We start from the raw sequence: 20103 nt of genomic DNA on the forward strand, positions 1-20103 counted from the left end.
ATCTCATAAAATCATCAATATCAGTAGAAGATGACGTGGGATTTGCGGTAATAAGTAAAGGGAAAATGACTCAGGAGAGTAACCAACTTTTGCGTTTGTTCTCATTTGGTCCCTTTCCTTTTTTTTTTTTTTTTTTTTGTACTCAATATATATCATCGAACTTGTTGTTTGTGTTCACCATAACCCTTTGACCAACTATCAGAGGTTAAAAGCCGGTCAAAAGGGTTATGGTGAACACAAACAACAAGTTCGATGGTATATTGAATACAAAAAAAAAAAAAAAAAAAAAAAAAAAAAAATACAAACGCAAAAGTTTATTACCTTCAAGAGTCATTTTCCCTTGCTAATATCATATAATGATTTTATCAATGAAAAAAAATTTCTAAAAGTTTATCAAATATATTTTTCCAAAAGTAGAATAGAAAAAGTTATTGACTTGTGGTGGACGGCTACAAAGGTTTAATATTCACTTACGGCAACAAAATACTTGATAGAAAAAGTGTGGACTTCAGCTGTTAGACAAGAGATAGATATATATATATATTATATAAAACCTAAAACACTTAGGCGTTGGCAGTTGACACTCCCAAAACTATACAAGATGGAGGGTATAGAACACAAGACAGTGATTGCCAATGGACTCAACATTCACATAGCAGAAAAGGGTAAAGGTCCATTAATCTTGTTCCTCCATGGCTTCCCTGAGCTCTGGTACTCCTGGCGCCACCAAATTCTGTATTTTGCAGATCATGGCTACCGAGCTGTGGCACCAGACCTCCGTGGCTATGGTGACACAACGGGTGCACCAGTGAATGACCACACCAAGTTCACCATCCACCATCTGGTAGGCGACTTGATTGGGCTTCTTGATGCCATAGCTAGCGAAGGTGAAAAGGCGTTTGTTGTGGGTCATGATTGGGGTGCATTCATTGCTTGGCATTTGTGTATGTTTAGACCTGAACGAGTCAAAGCCTTGGTGAACCTGAGTGTGCCGTTTCTTCCCAGAAACCCAAAAACAGATCTGGTCGAGATGTTGAGAGATGCATATGGGGAGGATCACTACATGACCAGATTTCAGGTACAATTGATTTACCCCCAAAAAAAAAAAAAAAAAAAAGTTACGAGTTACTTAGTTAATATAACTTTATATATGAGTGTAGGAACCCGGTGAAATTGAAGCCGAGTTAGCTAAATTGGGTACACAAACAGCAGTTAAAAAGTTCTTAACATTTAGAGACCCTGAACCATGGTATTTTCCTAAAGGTAAAGGATTTCATTATTCACCAGGTGATGCCCCAGTCACCTTGCCACCTTGGTTGTCTGAACAAGATGTTGACTACTTTGCTACTCAACTCCAAAAGACAAGCTTTTCTGGTGGAATCAACTACTATCGTGCTTTCCACTTGTAAGTTAATTTCACAAGCACAAAGTGGAACAGCAAATTAACAGTTGATTCATTTTTCCTTTTTGCTTGTGTTTGTTTGTAAAGGCACTGGGAGCTCACTGCAGCATGGCGGGGTGCAAAAGTGATGGTGCCTTCTAAGTTCATCATTGGTGACCTGGACTTGGTATATCATATGCCTGGCATCAGAGACTACATACACAATGGTGGGTTTCAGAAAGATGTTCCTTTTCTCGAACAAGTTGTTGTTATGGAAGGTGTCGCCCACTTCATCAATCAAGAGAAGCCCCATGAGATCAACCAGCTAATAATTGAATTTCTGCAGAAATTCTGACCAATTTCCAGCTTCCTTCCAACTTATAATAGGTATGCATTCCATATGAAGTTTATACTGGTGTTTTGGGGAAGAAGTTCAAAGCTTTGTTGCTTCTAGTTTAAATAATGTGAGGCAATCAAATAAGTTCAAAGCTTTGGTGACCTGGACTTGGTATATCATATGAAGTTTATACTAATGTTTGGCTTAGTGAACAAGTTTTTTCTATGAGACAATCAAATAAAGAAAAAAAAAGGCATGTTGAAGATGCTATTGAAAGCCTAATTATGCATGGAATATGTTTCTATCAAATATGCATCTTTCTGTAAGACTTTCTTACGTTACTGGTGTTTTATGTTTTTATTTTATATATTTTTCATCTTTAGCAACAAACATATATATACATCTTTTTCTCCGTTCCTTCATAGCTATGGTCAATGGATCAATGATATCCTTGGCGTTTTCCTTTCATTCTACACTTGTCCATGGAATCTCGCCCAAATCATAACATTAAGGGATGTTAGAACTTCTGGAGGAAGTCATAAATGTGTTTGTTGACCTTGTCTGGTGTTTCTTGAGTGATGAAATGAGCTGCACCTTGGATCACCACAACTTCATCCAACAAAGGCACATATTTCTTGAATCCACCACCATTTATGTACTCCTTCACGCCTGGGATATGATACACCAAATCTAATTCCCCAACAATGAATTTCACTGGTACACTTACTTTAGCATCTGTCCATGGCGCTTCCAGTTCCCAGTTTCTGTAAATAAGATAATCAAGATTTCAAATTTCAAAAACTCCAAATAAGAGGTGGGAGTGGAAAAAAAACTTACAGGTCCATAGAACGGTAGTAGTTTATTCCTCCAGTGAAACCAGTTTGCTCGAACTTTTTGGTGTAATAATCAATATCTTCTTCGGATAACCATGATGGCAACATGACAGGAGTATCGTGTGCATCTCCAAAGGGCTTACCTTTGGGGAAGTAAATTGGATTGATATCACGGTGTGTCAAGAATTTCTCCACAACTTTCTTGGTTCCAACACTCGCCAACACAGCTTCAATTTCCCCTGGTTTCTACAACAAAATTAAAACGAGAGTCAAAAAGATTGAGCCCAAAGATATGACTAAGTTTTGGTAATAAATCCGCATATGTATAGCTCAAACTAATGGGTTCGACAGCATTTTCTAATGAAATTAAATGAAAGGAAGTACAAGTCTGAAATCTCACCTGAAATCTGCAAATGTAGTGATCATCTCCGTATGCAGCACGCATATTCTCTACCGTTTTCCGTTTAGGGTTTCTCGGGCTAAAGTGAACGCTCAAATTGACTAAGGCTTTAACTTTGTCAGGTCTAAACAAACACAGGCGCCAAGCAATCATGGCGCCCCAGTCATGCCCAACAACAAACACCTTATCTGCACCAAGAGCGTCGATGAGTGCGACCATGTCGCCGACAACGTGAAGTGTAGTGAACTTGGTAGGATCGTCGATAGGTGCACCGGTGGTGTCTCCGTAGCCACGGAGGTCAGGGGCGACTGCACGGTACCCGTGGGCGGCGAGGTAGATGATCTGGTGGCGCCAAGAGTACCAGAGCTCAGGGAAACCGTGGATTAGAAGTACAATTGGACCTTGACCCATCTCTGCAACGTGCATATCGATGCCATTGACGCTTATCATCTTGTGCTCTATCCCTTCCATCTTCGCCTCTATCGATTTGGAGCACAATTCTGCAAAATTGTACAAAGGAGTATATTTCAAGAGAGTCGGTATCTTGAAGCATTATCCATTCACGAGTTTCACTTTTATGTAATCAAAATTTTAAAGTAATCTTAAATAGGGTAAATTTCGTTTATACTTTATACTATTTTTAAACATTAAATTTATTTGTACACTTTAATTTTTAAATATAATAAATACATTTTTTAAAATTTTAGAATATTATATATTTTTGTTTTTCCAAATATTAATTTTTTATTACGTTTAAAACAATTTTAATATTTTTAAAATTAATTACTACCATGTGCGATTGTGAAATCAGCAATAAATCTTACATTGTCCAAGAAACAATAATATCCTTTACTAATAATCTACACATGAAACATTATACTGCCTAGGTATTGTAATTTAACAATGTAATGACAAACAATGTAACATATACTAACAATAAAAGTCAAAGTAAGATATCACTAGGTATTGTAATTTAACTCCTTATGTATGCTGAATTATATATGTATGGAGGTGATTACTAATCTCCTTTACATATTACAATTGGTGTGATCAATCTTCCTTAATTTCATTCTACACTCCTCCATGGAAGCTCCCCCAAATCAGAACATTAGAACTTCTGCAAGAAGTCATAAATGTGTTTGTTGATCTTGTCTGGTATTTCTTGAGTGATGAAGTGAGCTGCGCCTTCAATCACCACAACTTCCTCCAACTGAGGTACATTTTTCTTAAATCCACCACCCTTTACGTATTCCTCATTATACACCAAATCTAACTCCCCAACAATATACTTTACTGGAACACTTGCTTTAGCATCTGTCCATGGTGCTTCCAGTTCCCAGTCTCTACAAGTAAGATAATCAAGAATCAAGATTTCAATTTCCAGAAACAAATGAAGGGTAGTGATTTGAATTTTCATAGAATTGTAAAGGAACTAACAGGTCAACACAACGGTAGTAATTTAGTGCTCCTGTAAAGCCAGTTTGCTCGAATCTTTTGGTGTAATAATCAACATCTTCTTCAGATAGCCATGATGGATAGATGACAGGGGTATCATACAAAGCTCCAAAGGGCTTATCTGTAGGGAAATAAAAAGGAGCACGATCCCTGTATGTCAAGAATTTCTCAATAGCTTTCTTGGTTCCATAACTAGCAAACACAGCTTCCATTTCCCCTGGTTCCTGCAACAAAGTTAAAAACGAGAGTTAAAAAGATTGAGACCAAAGAGATGAGAATAAGTTATGATTCTTGACATTAGGGTAAGAGTCTTTAATCTGTAACAGCAGAAGCGATAAATCGGCATAGATCAAATTAATAGGTTTGACAGCATTTTCCCATCAAAACCAAGTGAAACGAAGAACGAATGTCACCTGAAATCTGCAAATGTAATGATCATCTCCGTATGCAGCACGAACATTCTCTAAAATTTTCCGTTTAGGGTTTCTTGGGTTAAAGTGAACGCTCAAATTGACCAAGGCTATAACTTTGTCAGGCCTAAACAAACATAGGCGCCAAGCAATCAAGGCGCCCCAGTCATGCCCGACAACAAACACCATATCGGCACCAAGAGCATCGATGAGTGCTACCATGTCTCCGACAACGTGAAGCGTAGTGAACTTGGTAGGATCGTCGAGAGGTGCACCGGTGGTGTCTCCGTAACCACGGAGGTCCGGGGCGACTGCTCGGTACCCATGAGCGGCGAGGTAGATGATCTGGTGGCGCCAGGAGTACCAGAGCTCAGGGAAACCGTGGATTAGTAGTACAATTGGGCCTTGACCCATCTCTGCAACGTGCATATTGATACCATTGACGCTGATCATCTTGTGCTCTATCCCTTCCATCTTCGTCTCTGTTGATTTGGATCACAACTCTGCAAAATTGTGCACGGGAATCTGTTTCGAGATAGTTGAAGTATCTTGAAGCTTTTGATCCATCCTTGAATTTCACGAAATCTGAAATATTTAATAGGTGCCTGGCCTGCTGTCAACTATCGGTTGTTTAGTGCACATTATATTCCTCTTCCAATCCTAAAGCAGACAAGCTTCGTGGCGGGCGGAGATGATCCGGTGTTTGTTAAGGCCATCCCAATGGGATTCTATGCCGAGTTTAACGAGAAAAAGATTGCAGTTGAATAGATTTTTCGATTTATTATAAAAACTTTTTTTTTTTTTCTTTCTTTCTTTTTCTTAATTTATTATAAAAACTTATTCTTTTTTTTTTTTTCTCAATTTATATTTTCTTTCTTTCTTTTCTAAATTTATTATAAAAACATATTTCTTTCTTTTTCTTTTTTTGTTTGTTTTTCTTAATTTATATAGAAAGTAACATTTAATATATTTTTTTTCAATAAGCAAACTATATATATATATATATATATATATATATATATATATATATATATATATATATATATATACTTTGTTTTATTTTATATTCAATAATTTAATTTATTAAGTTACTTCATATTTTTTATTCTAAACAATACAAATATATATAAATCTTAAAAACATTTTAAAAAGATAACATCTCATTTATTATAATACAACATGGTGAAATTACATATTAATAAAACGTTCCCAAATATGCTCCATTAAATCATTTCGAAGAGCATGATATATTGCATTATCATGTAGTTCAGAGTTTCTTTGAATTTGGTATTGAACTTCTTCGATAGGTCCTCGATTCACATGTATAGGAGGATCAACATCATCTGACCACTTACTAATTGCATTTCCTTCATTTTCTGCGATCATATTATGTAATATAATACATTTATACATTGTATCATTTATGTTTTTAAGTTGCCAAGATCTTGTTGGACCTCGTACAATTGCCCAATAAGATTAAAGAACACCAATGTTGTATCAACATCCTTTCTGGTAGCCTCTTGCATTTCTTTAAACTTGATCATTTTTTGGTCAGCCGGATATGGAAAACTTTTAGCCATTGTAGCCCATTCAGGATATATATCATCTGCAAAATTATATCTTTTTGTGTATGTTCTTCCATTAATAGTAAAATTGCATTCAAGAGCATAACCTTCTAATACATCATTGAATAATGTTGACTGGTTAAGTACATTAATGTCATTGTTAGACCCGGCAACCCTGAAATATGCATGCCATATCCAAAGGTCTTGTGATACAATTGTTTCCAGTATAATTGTTGGACAACCTTGATCACCTCGAGTATATTGACCTTGTCATGCAACAGGGCAATTTTTCCAAGGCCAATGCATGCAATCAATACTTCCAAGCATACCAGGAAACATGTGATTTTCTAAATGTTTTTGTGCTAAATTTTGGATGTCATTATCATTAGGTTTTCTCAAATAATGGCTTGAATAAACCTTAATCACACATCGACAAAAGTTTTGTAGACATTCTATTGAAGTTGATTCACCAATTTGTATGTATTCATCAAAGAGGTTACCAGTTGTACCATATGCCAATTGGCGTATGGCAGCAATGCATTTTTGTAAAGGGGAAAGACCATTGTTTCCTAAAGCATCTTTTCTTTGTTGAAAATAAATAGAATGGTTAGAGATACCGTTAACTATTTGAACAAATAGTTTTCACCTTATTCGAAATCTTCGTCTAAACGTTTGAGGTGGGAAAATAGGATGCTCATCGAAATGGTCTTTACAAAGACGTTTATGTCCTTCTTCACGATTTCTATCTATATATCTTCGACTTTGTCCAGGAGGTCTTGAACTTCCAACATCTGACTATTCTGCTCCCAAGCATTTTAGCTCCTTATATAATTTAAATGTAGAATTACTTGTGAGATGGTTGATTATGAATTCAGAAGCAGAACCATATGAGGATGATGATGACGTCGTATAAGAAATAAATAAGAAATAGTTTGAATTTGTAGGTATGAAATAATAAAAAGGTTGTATTTTTTTATAGAAAAAATATAGAGTCAAATGAAATTCAAATTATACTCAAATAAAATCCAAATTAAAGTAAAATGAAATCATCCACAACAGCCATACCCAAATCCAAACAATCATCTACAATGTCCATATCCAAGTCCAAACAATTATCCACAATATCCATACCCAAATCCAAATATTCATTCACAAAATTCATACCAAAATGCATACCCAGATTCTACCAGCCCGGATCCTCCTTATATTCTAGAAAATGAGCCAACACCAACAAAAACTCCTACCAACAAACGACAAAAAAGGGAAAAAAAAAAAAACAAACAAACAAACCTACTGGAGTAAAGAAGAAGAAATGTTGTTGGCAAAATCTTGGCTACAAATTTCAAAAGATAGCATTACCGGAAGTCAACAACGTGATAAAGAGTTCTGGTGACGAATTAGTGCGTACTATGAAAAAAGCAACACGTCGAACGTTGCAAGAACTCAAGCCAACCTCAAAATGCATTTGCCTTACTTGAACCCATTTGCAGTTGCATTTAATCAAATGTATATATTGTTGAAAAGTCAACACCTCAATGGATAGTTTGAGAATGATCTCAAAAGTGCAGCTTTTGAGCATTATCATGCTAGATATGGTGCCGATTTTAGGCATAAACATATTTGGAATATCGTTAAAATGAACAGAAATGGAAAGGTTCAAGCATTGCATCTGGGGCATCTATGTCTTCATCAAATACATAATCTTTCTTTAACCTGGATAATGATGAAGTTACAACTCGTCCAATTGGTAGGAATACAGCAAAAGGGAAAGCTACCAATTCAACTTCATCATTTGGTAATAAGCTTGATGAAATACTTGAAAAACATATAGAAGAAAATAAAAAGACTTTTGAACACTACCAAAACTCTTTGGATATGAAGAATACATTGAAAGAAAGAAAGATGAAAATTAAAGAAGAAAAGGTAAAGAACAAGGAAATTTCAATCATTTTCATGGATCCCAGTACCATGTCGAAAGATGGACGTGAAATTTGGAGAAATCGCTATGTGAATAGATTAAAATAAAATACAATATGAAGTAAAATTTGTATTTTATATATTGTACTTTTATGTAGTATATTATTTGTAACTTTTAATTTCAAAATTGTAATCTTTAATTAATATTTAGTAATTGTAACTTTGAATTTCTAATTAATGTAATATTCTAGTTTTATTTATTAATATTATTTATAAAAAAAATTAAAATGATGATGTGAAAATCCATTGAACTCTTAAGGGTTTAATGGAGTATAGAGTTTAATAAGTTAAATGGTATAGTTAGTGGAATATTGATGTGGCAATCCACTGAACATTTAAGAGTTCAATGCATTGGAGATGGCCTAACAACTATCAAAATTAAAATGCTAAACGATTATATATATATATATATATATATATATATATATATATATATATATCAAAGATTCACAAATCAGAATACATACTTGAATGTTGACAACAGAAAATAGAAACTTGAAATAGTAAATTGAGGCTTGCAATTGTAGTGTCCTAAGATAAAAATTGCCCCGAAACGGATCTATCTTAAGGATACAACAACCAATTCAAGAACAGATCTTGAATCTGTCGAAACTCACAATGATCCATTTGATATGAAGAATGATTTTTGAGAGAAAGTGTTTGTGTTTTTTTCCCTTAAATTATGTCTGAATTCCTCCATTCATAGGCTTCCAATAGTGGTTGTAAAACACCGGCCGAAATTAACTGCTAAAAACTATCTACAAGTAATCATATATTTAACAGAATTTGGTTTTTTTACTAAATAAATAAAAATTAATTAATTACTAGTTAATTTCATATTATATAAAAAAATATTATTTAGTCAAGAAGAGCCCAAGAGCACCAAAGCCCAAGGCCCTATCTTTGACCATTAATATTTAATATTTTACACCACAACCCAAACCCAAGATGCTTAACCCATTACTTGATCCTTTTGATTAAATGAGTTGGGACAAGACTTATAAGGTAGGAAAAGGTTTTCTCTTCCTCCTATGTGGGACAAGTCCCATATTGTAATTTTGTAGAAGAAAATTCCAACAATACCCCACATTTTCTATTCAAACTCCAAGAATACTCCACATTTTAATAGAAAATAAGTGAAATTTGATATTCAAGTAGGGGAACTAAGATATTACATGCATCTGAATAGGTGTTGTAAAACTTGAACCTTTCATAGCGAGTACTACTTGGATCTACGTTGTAGGTAGTGAACTAGAGTCTTGAACTGACCACTTTATGTAGTAGAATCAAAACAAGAGGTATCCTACATATCATGTCTAAGCATGGTTCATTTCTTACCATGTGTTCATTTCGGTCATGAATGATCCTTTCTTTATTAGACTTTTAGAGAGCTTAGCCATATCAGCTCCCAAAGATGCAACCTCACATCCATCTCATATAGGTAATGTTGATTTGGAATAATTCGTGCTATTCCACTATAAAACCCATCAACATTATTAAGAATAAAGAATTTATCCCTATATCATCAACGGAAAACACAAAATAAATATCATAGGAGTGAGCATACCTTTGTGTTAGTGATTCTTTGAGTCTTCCCCAACTAGTTGTCCTATTAAACCTAGACCATGGAATCTCTAATGTAGCTAGGTTAGGTTTCCGCCAGGTGATGACTCATTATGTTGGCTTTAAGCCCATTACCCTCGATGTGAAGAGAACTTGCTCTCTACTAAGGCCTTTTGTTAAAGGATCAACTATATTTTCCTTTGAATTTATGTAACTACCGGAAATTATTCCATTCTTCAACAAGTCTTTTATTGTAATGTGTTTGTGCCTAATGTGTCTTGAATTGCCATTATATATCTTGCTTTGTACTCTAGTGAGAGCATCCACGCTATCACAATGAATACCAACGGTAGTAACATGTTTAGGCTACACATGAATACCTTCTAAGAAGCTTTTAAGTCATTCAGCTTCTTCAGTAGCTTTATCTAAAGCAACAAACTCTGCTTCCACCATAGAACGAGTATTCACAATTTCCTTAGATGATTTCCAAGAGATAGCGGCTCCACCAAGAGTGGACACATATCCATTTGTGGATTGTGCCTCAGAAGTATTAGAAATCCAGTTTGCATCATAATATCCTTCTAGTACAGGAAGATACCTCGTGTAATGCAATTCATAATTCATTGTATGCTTTAAATATCTAAGCACTCTCACGAATGCATACCAATGATCTTTCCCAATATTGTGGGAGTAACGACTCAAACTACTTACACTATAAGCCAAGTCTGGTCTAGTACAATTCATAATATACATTAAGCTACCAAGAACTTGAGTATATTCTAAGTAAGCTACACTATCACCTTTATTCTTCTTAAGATGACTAGAAGCATCAAATGGGGGACTACTGGCTTGTCATCATAGTGTCCAAACTTATTAAGTACACTCTCAATATAATGGGATTGAGTAAGAGTATATCCATTTGGTCTTCTTTGAACTCTTACAACGAGGATCACATCTACTACTCCCAAGTCCTTCCTGGAAAAGGAGGAGTCTAGCGTTTTCTAGGTTTGATTGGTCACATCTAAAGTAGTATCCATTATAAGCATATCATCTACATACAAGCATATATTGACACAAACATTCTTGTATTGTTTGACATAAACACATTTATCACATTCATTGATTCTAAATCCATTAGAGAGTAATGTGTTGTCGAACTTCTCATGTCATTGCTTTGGAGCCTGTTTTAGTCCATAAAGTGATCTAGCTAACTTACAGACTTTGTTTTCTTGACCTTTAACCATAAACCCTTCATGCTTATTTATATAAATCTATTCATCTAGTTCACCATACAAGAAAGAAGTTTTCACATCGATTTGGTGTATTTCCAAATTATGAATGGTTGTTGAATCCGGAAAAGCTTGGGGTAGTGCTCTCTCATGTCATCCTATGGCTCCCAGATCCATTTTGAACCCTTGCGGTGCTGCCATTGTACCTTCACTAGTTCCACCCTCTTGTTTCTCAGATCCTTCGACTTCTTGTCGAGGATAGCTACTGGCCGCTTGATGTAGTTCAGGTTGTCATCCACCTGAATATCCTCTAAAGGCACCACTACCAAGTCGTCCACCATGCACTTCCACAGCTGGGAGACGTGAAAAGTACTATGAATCTAGCTGAGTTCGGCTGGCAGGTCCAGCCCATACGCCACCTTGCCTACCCGGGATGCAACCCTGAAAGGTCCAATGTATCTGGGTTCCAACTTGTCCCGCTTCCTCAACCGGATGACACCTTTCCAAGGTGACACTTTCAGGAGCACCATATCCCCGACCTGGAATTCCAGGTCCAAATGACGTTTATCGGCATAACTTTTCTGCCGACTCTGAGCAGTCTGAAGCCTGCTCTATACCTGTTGGATCCTCTCTGTAGTCTTGAGTACCACTTCGGTACTCCCCATGACCCTCTGGCCAACCTCACCCCAGCATATCGGGGTCCTGCACTTCCTCCCATACAACATCTCAAAGGGAGGACGATCAATACTCGCATGATAGCTGTTATTATAGGAAAAATCAGCCAAAGGAAGGTAAGTATCCCAACTACCTCCAAAGTATAAAATACACGCCCACAACATATCCTCCAGAGTCTGGATGTCCTGCTCACTCTGACCATCCATCTGCGGGTGAAATGCGGTGCTGAAGTGCAGACGAGTACCCACTAGAATCTGGAAATAAACCGCATGTCTCAGTCCGAAATAAGTGAGACTGACACCTACCTCTCGGATGTAGATATCGGCCAACTTCTCGGCCGAGATGCTCTCCTGGATCAGTATGAAATGGGCACTCTTGATCAACCGATCCACGATGACCCAAATCAAATCCACTTCTCTTGCAGCCCTAGGAAGCTTTTTGATGAAACCCATAGTGATATATTCCCATTTCCACATGGGGATGTCCAAAGGTTGTGTCTTGTCGTGAGGCCTCTGGTGCTTGACCTTGACATTTATGCAGGTCAATCACCTCTCAACGTAGTAGGCGACGTCCCGCTTCATGTTTGACAACCCGAAATTCCGCATTGTAAAGTCAATCAATTTAATCCAAAGTCTAACTTGTTTCTGCTACCTTTTAGCCATATTAAAGGACCGTTTGAGAGTTTCTAACCTTAGTGTAATGTATGAATGGGTTTTTAAACGTGTTTACTTGAGGTTAGAGAGATTGAATCGGTCCGAAAAACCATTCACAAGGTGTGTACGACCGTACACAGGGTTTACGGTCGTACACCACCCTATATATATATATATATATATATATATATATATATATATATATATATATATATATATATATATATGGTGCTCATTTTCTTCTCATTTCTCTTCCTCCCAACTGTGATCACTCCCATTCTCTCCTAACTATCATCGGCCGTGAACACCCCAAGGCTCCAAAAACATAAGTATTTCAACCTTAAACTTGTTATACTTGAAAGACCACTAGATCCAAGCCTTGATTCTTCATATTTCGGCATCACCTTCATGATCTTGAAGGGTGTACGTGTTGGATAAGGTGTCTAAGTCCATAACTATTTCTGGTATGTACTTGACCCGACCCGGCATGGTCCATTTGGGTTGCATGGCACCATGCAATTGGATAAACTAAATGAGAGAAATAACGCTTGGAGATTATTAATATATTATAAGTTCTAATATATTAATAATATTATTTGATTAGTTTGATCAAGAATTAATTTAGAATTAATTAAGTGAACAAAATATAACTAATTAAATATATGGGTTGATTAAGTAAATCATCCATATCTTGTATAGTGGGCTAAAAGGCTCCATGGATCATCAAGTTGGGTTCCACCCATAGGATGCTCCATGGGAGTTACAAACCCATGGGTCATGGAAATGAAGAGTCATGACACATTAGGGTTTAACCCTAGATGTGTCAACACTATATAAGTAATATAATCTCCACCAAAATCGGTTGCAAAAAAGAAAGAGAGGGCTTGGCCGATTTGAAGAAGTGAGTATACTCTCATAAGTTCTTCCAAGAGCATTTGGTGTTGTGTGAAGCATTTGAGGCATCACACTTGGGGTGCTAGGCTCACAAGGTTTCAAGGAACACAAGCAACAACAAGGTAAGTTATTCTATCTATACTTTATGTTAAAATTGTTCCCCATGTATGCTAGATAGGAATATAACCTTGGAAATCAACTTTGCATGACAAATTATACAAACATAGATCCAAGGTTATTAGGGTTTCATGTACACTTAGGAAGTGTTAGAATGCTCAAAACCCATCAGTGGTATCAGAGCCTAGGCTTGTTTGTTCTTATTTGTGCTTAAAAGTTGAAAACAGAATCGAAAATTTGCTGTCTGCGATCGGACTTGTCGAGTCTATTGGGGGGACTCGTCGAGTCCATGTGTATCTTCAACCAACTCGGCGAGTCATGTTCATGCACTCGGCGAGTAGGGTCGAATGAGTGCAGAATTTCGATTCAGTTGCTGGAAAATGAATTAGAAACATTACCCTAAACTATTTTGGTAAATGAAAATTTTTTTTGGTGGTGTAATGTCTTTGCTAATTCATTTACAACAACTAGTTATCAAAATTACAAAGTTTTATGTAATTTTTTGATTGTGTTCATATTCATGTTCTTGTTCTTATGATGTTTTAGATGATCATAGGAATTATTTGTAACCTATTTGGTAGTTTAATTCTTGATCATAATGTGTTTTAATGGAGTTCATAACTTATCCTTAAGTTATGGAAAACCAAGAGTCACACTTGAGTTAAAACCATTAAGAAAACACAAGAGTTATAAAAATGAAGAGTCTTCATTTTATGACTCTATTAAACTCATAAGTTACAAGAAATGAAAAGTTTTGAAAGTTACAAAACTTGCCCTCAAGTTTTGGAACAAGTAAAGTTAAGTTAAAACTTTAGTTCCAACCCCTAGAATTTTAAAAGTTAAAATTCAAACCTTATACTTATATTATGATGATTTAATAATTATATATATATATATATATATATATATATATATATATATATATATATATATATATATATATATATATGTATAAGAACAAGTCGTCTTACTGCTAGTACGCCTCATTCACGAAGCCGGTCTATAAGGTGGGTATAAGGTTGTTGCCTATAAAATGGTGACTTAATGGGTGAATATTCTCACCCACCGCTTGCTTGACTGGTGGAGGGTCGTTAGCCGAACGGGTAAGACAAGGACTTATAAATTCTCATTCAAAGTATGATGAATATAATAAAGTAACTAAATGTTTATTAAATTCCCAATCTTAGTTACTTTAGGAAAAATGTGAATAAGGTGCTAATCCATGAAATTACACTTTACACTTTGTCTGAGTCGTTGGTGGAGCGTGTGTGGTTAACCGGCACACTAACTTGGACTTAACAAGGTAGGTAAAGGGTGACTTAAGGTTTATTATAGTATCGGTGGAGCGTGTGTGGTTTACCGGCACATCGATTGAGTGATAAACTTTAGGGGTACCAAGTGATTTGCATGGTTACTTCACACCTCGTTTTGTGATCCTCGGCATCCCAGTCACAAAACCTGGAGGGCACTCCCGAGATTGAAACATGCCTTTGAAAAGTTCATTGGATCTCAAAGAATCTAGGAATTTCTAAAACCAATCAAAACTAAATATCTAATATTTCGGTTTTCGTGGTGGAAATTGGTGAATCGTCATTCACCTACCTTTCAAATATGGTATAGCTTAGATTACGGCATACCTCTTCTAAGTTATATTATATTGTGATTGGATCCTAGCCTTAATATTACATTTGGGTGTTTTATTAAGGACTCTCTTAAATCTAAACTAAACTTGTTCTTCTTTTTCAGATGTCTTCAACTAATGCTTCTGGCTCGAATCCTAATGGCTCCTTTACTCTTATGAGTCTATGTGGGAAAGTCACCTTTGATGGATCCAACTTCAATAAGTGGATCAGAAACATCAGGATGATTACCCGCTACGAGGACAAAGAATATTTCCTTGACAAGGAGCTTAAGGAAATTGACGAGTCCACTGCAACTCCCCAAGAGATCGCTGACTTTCATACTCATGAAAGAGATGCAACCAAGGTGGCTTGCATCATGTTAGCCACCATGACAGCTGAACTCCAAAAGTCTTACGAAGACTTCTACCCTTATGAAATGCACCAAGATTTGATGGAAAGATACCATCAAAGTGCACGACAAGAGAGGTACGAAGTCATCTGCTCCATGATAACAACCATGATGAAGGACGGAGAGTCCGTCACGAGCCATATGCAGAAAATGCAAAGGTATGTGGATCGGTTGCTGAAGCTCAATGTGAACTTCCCTGAGGAGCTTGCAATAGATATCATTTTGCACTCCTTACCATCGTGCTATGATCAATTCCGCATGACATATCACATGAACAAGGAAGAGGTCACCCTCAGCAAACTTCAGGTACTTCTCAAGACCGCAGAAACAGGTCTTAAGGGGAAGTCGGTTGCTATCACTCCTACTCCAGAAACAACTCCGGTCTTGGCAATCGGGCAAAGTCGAGGGAGGAAGAGAAAGAGATCTTCAAAGGGTACCAAGGCTCGGACCCTTGATGGCTCTTCTTCAAGTGGAACCAAGAAAGGTTTCATTACTCCTTCTTCTGACCCAAAAGAGGCTGAATGCTTCTATTGCCACGAAAAAGCTCATTGGAAGCGGAACTGCCCAAAGTACCAGCAAGATGTAAAGGATGGGAAAGTCAAACCCAACCATGCAGGTATTTACACTATCATTTCTAATAACTCACCCCATTTGAAATCTTGGGTCCTTGATACAGGTTGCGGTATTCATATTTGTTGTGACTTGCAGGGACTAGGAAGAAGTGAGAATGTGGAGCAAGGAAGAATAAACTTAATCATGGGGAATAGGAAAGTTACACCTGTCACCAAGATTGGAGTTTATACTTTATCGCTAAGTAGTGGGTTAAATTTAGATTTGAATAAATGTTGTTACTCGCCAGAAATGGCAAGAAATATTATTTCCTTTCATGCATTGTACAAACAAGGTTTCACCTTTTCGTTTGATAATGAAGTTGGTTCGATTGATGCTTTCTTTAATAATGTTCTTTATTTTAAAGCATTACCTTGTGATGGTGTGTATGAAGCTGTATCTATTGTAGATAACTTAGGAAATAATGTTTTGTGTATTGATTCTGCTAATAATAATAACTTGGATAAAGCATCACTATGGCATTGTCGTCTTGGACATATAAGCAAGAAACGCATAGGCCAACTCCAAAAGGATGGAGTCTTGGAGTCGTTTGACCTAAAGTCAAATGATAGTTGCGAATCATGCTTACTTGGAAAAATGACAAAGTCACCCTTCACAGGCTCATGTGAAAGGGGTGAAGGTTTGTTGGACCTTATACACACGGATGTGTGTGGACCATTCAAACATGCCACAAGGGATGCTAATCGTTATTATTTGACTTTTACCGATGATAACAGTAGATATGGATATGTCTACTTAATCAAGCATAAGTCAGAGACTTTCGAGAAGTTTAAGGAATTTAAACAGGAAGTCGAGAATCAATTGGGCAGGAACATTAAGATGCTTCGATCCGATCGGGGTGGTGAGTATCTTAGTTCAGAGTTCCTCGACTATCTAAAGGAATGTGGGATTGTCTCACAATTGACACCTCCCAGGACACCGCAGTTGAATGGTGTGGCTGAGAGGCGTAATCGAACCTTGTTGGACATGGTTCGTTCCATGATGAGTCGAGCTTCGCTACCAATCTCATTCTGGGGGTATGCCTTAGAGACTGCCGCCCATATCCTTAATCTAGTCCCTACAAAGAAAGTTGCCAAAACTCCTCACGAGATGTGGACTGGTAAAGTACCTAAACTAGACCACATCAAGATTTGGGGCTGCGAGGCTTTCGTGAGACGCGAGACTCATGATAAGCTCGAACCCCGAAGCGAGAGGTGTATTTTCATCGGCTACCCACAGCAATCCTTTGGTTACCTCTTCTACAGACCTAGTGACAATGTGGTCTTTGTAGCAAGAAGAGGAGTCTTTCGAGAAAGAGAGTTTATAAGCCAAGGAGACAGTGGGAGGCAAGTTGATCTTGAAGAAATTCAAGAGTCAAGCGGTGAAGGAACTTCAAACTCTAGCCCTCAACTTGAGGAGGAAACTCCTGTTGAGCCAATTGACGAATCTGTACCTCTGAGGCGTTCCACGAGAGTTAGGAGTGCACCTGAGCATTACTATGGATTCCATATTACTGCAGAAGGTGAGACACTTATTAGTGATGAGACACTAGTAAGTCAAGATGACCCTAACAGCTACGAGGAAGCCATGGCGGGCCCCGAGTCTGCCAAATGGAAAGAGGCTATGGATAGCGAGATACAATCCATGTATGACAATCAAGTTTGGAACTTGGTTGAGAATGTACCAGGTCGAAAGACTGTAGGGTGCAAATGGGTCTTCAAGAAGAAGACCGACATGGATGGTAAAGTACACACTTATAAGGCTAGACTGGTTGCAAAGGGCTTCTCTCAAATTCCTGGAGTGGACTATGATGAGACCTTTTCTCCGGTAGCCAAGATTAAGTCTATTCGGGTTCTGTTAGCCATAGCCGCATTTCATGACTATGAAATTTGGCAAATGGATGTAAAAACCGCTTTCCTTAATGGAAAGTTGGCTGAAGATGTTTACATGAGTCAGCCAGAGGGTTTTGTCAGTAACGAGTACCCTAATAGAGTGTGTAAGCTTGAGAAATCCATTTATGGATTAAAGCAAGCACCTCGCAGATGGAATCTTTGCTTTGATGAAAAGGTCAAGGAATTTGGCTTTTCTAGGAGTGAAGATGAATCTTGTGTATATGTCAAGGCTAGTGGGAGTATAGTTAGCTTTTTGGTATTGTATGTGGATGACATACTACTCATAGGAAACGACATTCCAACCTTGCAGGAAGTAAAGTCCTGGCTTGGAAAGTGTTTCGCTATGAAGGACCTTGGTGAAGCTGCCTATATTTTGGGGATAAGAATCTTGAGAGATCGGAGTAAAAGACTAATTGGACTTAGTCAAAGTACCTACTTGGAGAAGATTCTGAAGAGATTCAGAATGCAAGACTCCAAGAAAGGAGAGTTGCCCATCCAGAGTAGCGCCAAGCTGAGTAAGACACAAAGCCCTAGCACTGAGGCTGAGATAGCAGAAATGAATCGAATACCTTATGCTTCGGCTGTAGGTTCGATCATGTATGCTATGACGTGTACTCGACCTGATGTAGCCTTTGCCTTGAGCATGGTTAGCAGTTTTCAGGGGAACCCTGGCAAGGCACACTGGATTGCGGTAAAGAATATTCTCAAGTACCTACGAAGGACTAAGGACTGGGTCCTTATCCTTGGTGGGAGTGATGACTTGAGAGTTGTAGGATATAGTGATGCTAGCTTCCAAACTGACAGGGATAACTTCCGCTCTCAGTCGGGCTGGGTCTTTACCCTAAATGGAGGAGCAATTTCTTGGAAGAGTTCCAAGCAAGAGACAGTGGCAGATTCTACTTGTGAATCAGAGTATATTGCAGCTAGCGAAGCGGCAAAGGAGGCGTTATGGCTGAGGAACTTCATTGGAGACCTTGGAGTTGTACCAGCTATTAAAGAGCCGATGGAAATTTTCTGTGATAGTGAAAGTGCTGTTGCCTTAGCCAAGGAACCAAGGGATCACGGGAGATCCAGACACATCGACAGAAAATACCATTTCATCAGACATCGGATTGAAGAAGGACTCCTCGTGGCAAAGAGGGTATCATCAGATGAGAATCCGGCAGATCCCCTCACGAAGGGACTGACTCGGGTTAAGCATCTCCAGCATGCTCGGAGCATAGGGCTGAAGGATGATATTAAATTTAGTAGTTAGATAATCTCGAAATTTGTAAAGTGTAATTGACATTTGATGATGAATAAAAGTGTTTTATTTATGAGTAAAGTGTTGCTATCTCTTGTCGATCGTTTACTATATTTCTTTTGCATGTTTTGACTTCCAGAATAATTTTGTTTGGTATAACATATTATTCAAACCTCCACAGTCGGTCATATGTCGGAAGTAGGTATGAATCAAGACTGTCATGTTTGGTTGTAGAGGTCTGGGACAAGGCTACAAGAATCATGAGTGCTCATAAGTTCTGAGCATTGGACTCAACCCACGCTCACTGGAATCACTTCATGGAATTCTATCTCGAGTGATCGTGAGACGGTAATATCATATAAGTCTTTAAACCTAGAGATATGATTTGTTACTTACAAGTTGGTTAGGCATTGATTGTACGAAAAACGCATTGGTAACTCGATGTTATAAAATCGTGCTCTTATGTGTAATTCAATGAGTAGTAGAACAAACATATGAGTCGAAGTTTATCTGTTCCTTCTTGGATTAGAAGCTGATATCTGGGCCCCTCGATGATTTTGTTTTGACCTGTGTACCGGGCCCGGTCAGAACTAAATTGATGTGTTCAATAAAGTTCTTTGTCAAACAAATCGGAAATCGGGAAACAAATGTTGGACAATAAGTAAGACATTGTTCCATGTATTTGTCCGACTGATATCTAGAACAGAGGATTATATGATCACTTATCTTAAATGGCGTACCATCATCTTCTCAAGTTTCGAGAAACCTTGTAAAGAGCTACGATTTCCGATCGGTTCCTGAAGTCATACTTGCAGTAATAGTTACTAGACTTATCCAAG

General features: G+C 37.4%; 3 protein-coding genes across 3 annotated transcripts; 1 reads left to right on the forward strand and 2 right to left on the reverse strand.

Moving 5' to 3' along the window:
• Nucleotides 1-540: 540 nt before the first annotated feature.
• LOC145034722 (epoxide hydrolase 1-like) lies at nt 541-1885 on the forward strand. Its single transcript, XM_078983220.1, has 3 exons — nt 541-1078; nt 1161-1405; nt 1490-1885. The coding sequence occupies exons 1-3, from the start codon at nt 602-604 to the stop codon at nt 1734-1736; spliced, it is 969 nt and encodes a 322-aa protein (XP_078839346.1). The 5' UTR covers nt 541-601; the 3' UTR covers nt 1737-1885.
• A 129-nt stretch (nt 1886-2014) lies between these two features.
• On the reverse strand, nt 2015-3534 carry LOC145034723 (epoxide hydrolase 1-like). The gene is made up of 3 exons (XM_078983221.1): nt 2952-3534; nt 2556-2797; nt 2015-2482 (listed from the first exon to the last, which is right to left on the reverse strand). Exons 1-3 carry the CDS (start codon nt 3420-3422, stop codon nt 2236-2238), a joined length of 960 nt encoding a protein of 319 aa, XP_078839347.1. The 5' UTR covers nt 3423-3534; the 3' UTR covers nt 2015-2235.
• A 360-nt stretch (nt 3535-3894) lies between these two features.
• On the reverse strand, nt 3895-5423 carry LOC145034724 (epoxide hydrolase 1-like). The gene is made up of 3 exons (XM_078983222.1): nt 4820-5423; nt 4389-4630; nt 3895-4294 (listed from the first exon to the last, which is right to left on the reverse strand). Exons 1-3 carry the CDS (start codon nt 5288-5290, stop codon nt 4060-4062), a joined length of 948 nt encoding a protein of 315 aa, XP_078839348.1. The 5' UTR covers nt 5291-5423; the 3' UTR covers nt 3895-4059.
• Nucleotides 5424-20103: the final 14680 nt, after the last annotated feature.

This window comes from Lactuca saligna, chromosome 3 (assembly GCF_052625555.1).
Source record: "Lactuca saligna cultivar CGN05327 chromosome 3, ASM5262555v1, whole genome shotgun sequence".
Lineage (NCBI taxonomy): Eukaryota > Viridiplantae > Streptophyta > Magnoliopsida > Asterales > Asteraceae > Lactuca > Lactuca saligna.

Coding starts and splice junctions, on each gene's coding strand:
- LOC145034723 (XM_078983221.1), bottom strand. CDS start 3,422: ATGGAAGGGATAGAGCACAAGATGATAAGCGTCAATGGCATCGATATG. Junction 2,798..2,951: donor ACTACATTTGCAGATTTCAG/GTGAGATTTCAG, acceptor ATTTTGTTGTAG/AAACCAGGGGAAATTGAAGC. Junction 2,483..2,555: donor TACTACCGTTCTATGGACCT/GTAAGTTTTTTT, acceptor TCTTATTTACAG/AAACTGGGAACTGGAAGCGC.
- LOC145034724 (XM_078983222.1), bottom strand. CDS start 5,290: ATGGAAGGGATAGAGCACAAGATGATCAGCGTCAATGGTATCAATATG. Junction 4,631..4,819: donor ATTACATTTGCAGATTTCAG/GTGACATTCGTT, acceptor ACTTTGTTGCAG/GAACCAGGGGAAATGGAAGC. Junction 4,295..4,388: donor TACTACCGTTGTGTTGACCT/GTTAGTTCCTTT, acceptor TCTTACTTGTAG/AGACTGGGAACTGGAAGCAC.
- LOC145034722 (XM_078983220.1), top strand. CDS start 602: ATGGAGGGTATAGAACACAAGACAGTGATTGCCAATGGACTCAACATT. Junction 1,079..1,160: donor ACTACATGACCAGATTTCAG/GTACAATTGATT, acceptor ATATGAGTGTAG/GAACCCGGTGAAATTGAAGC. Junction 1,406..1,489: donor TACTATCGTGCTTTCCACTT/GTAAGTTAATTT, acceptor TTGTTTGTAAAG/GCACTGGGAGCTCACTGCAG.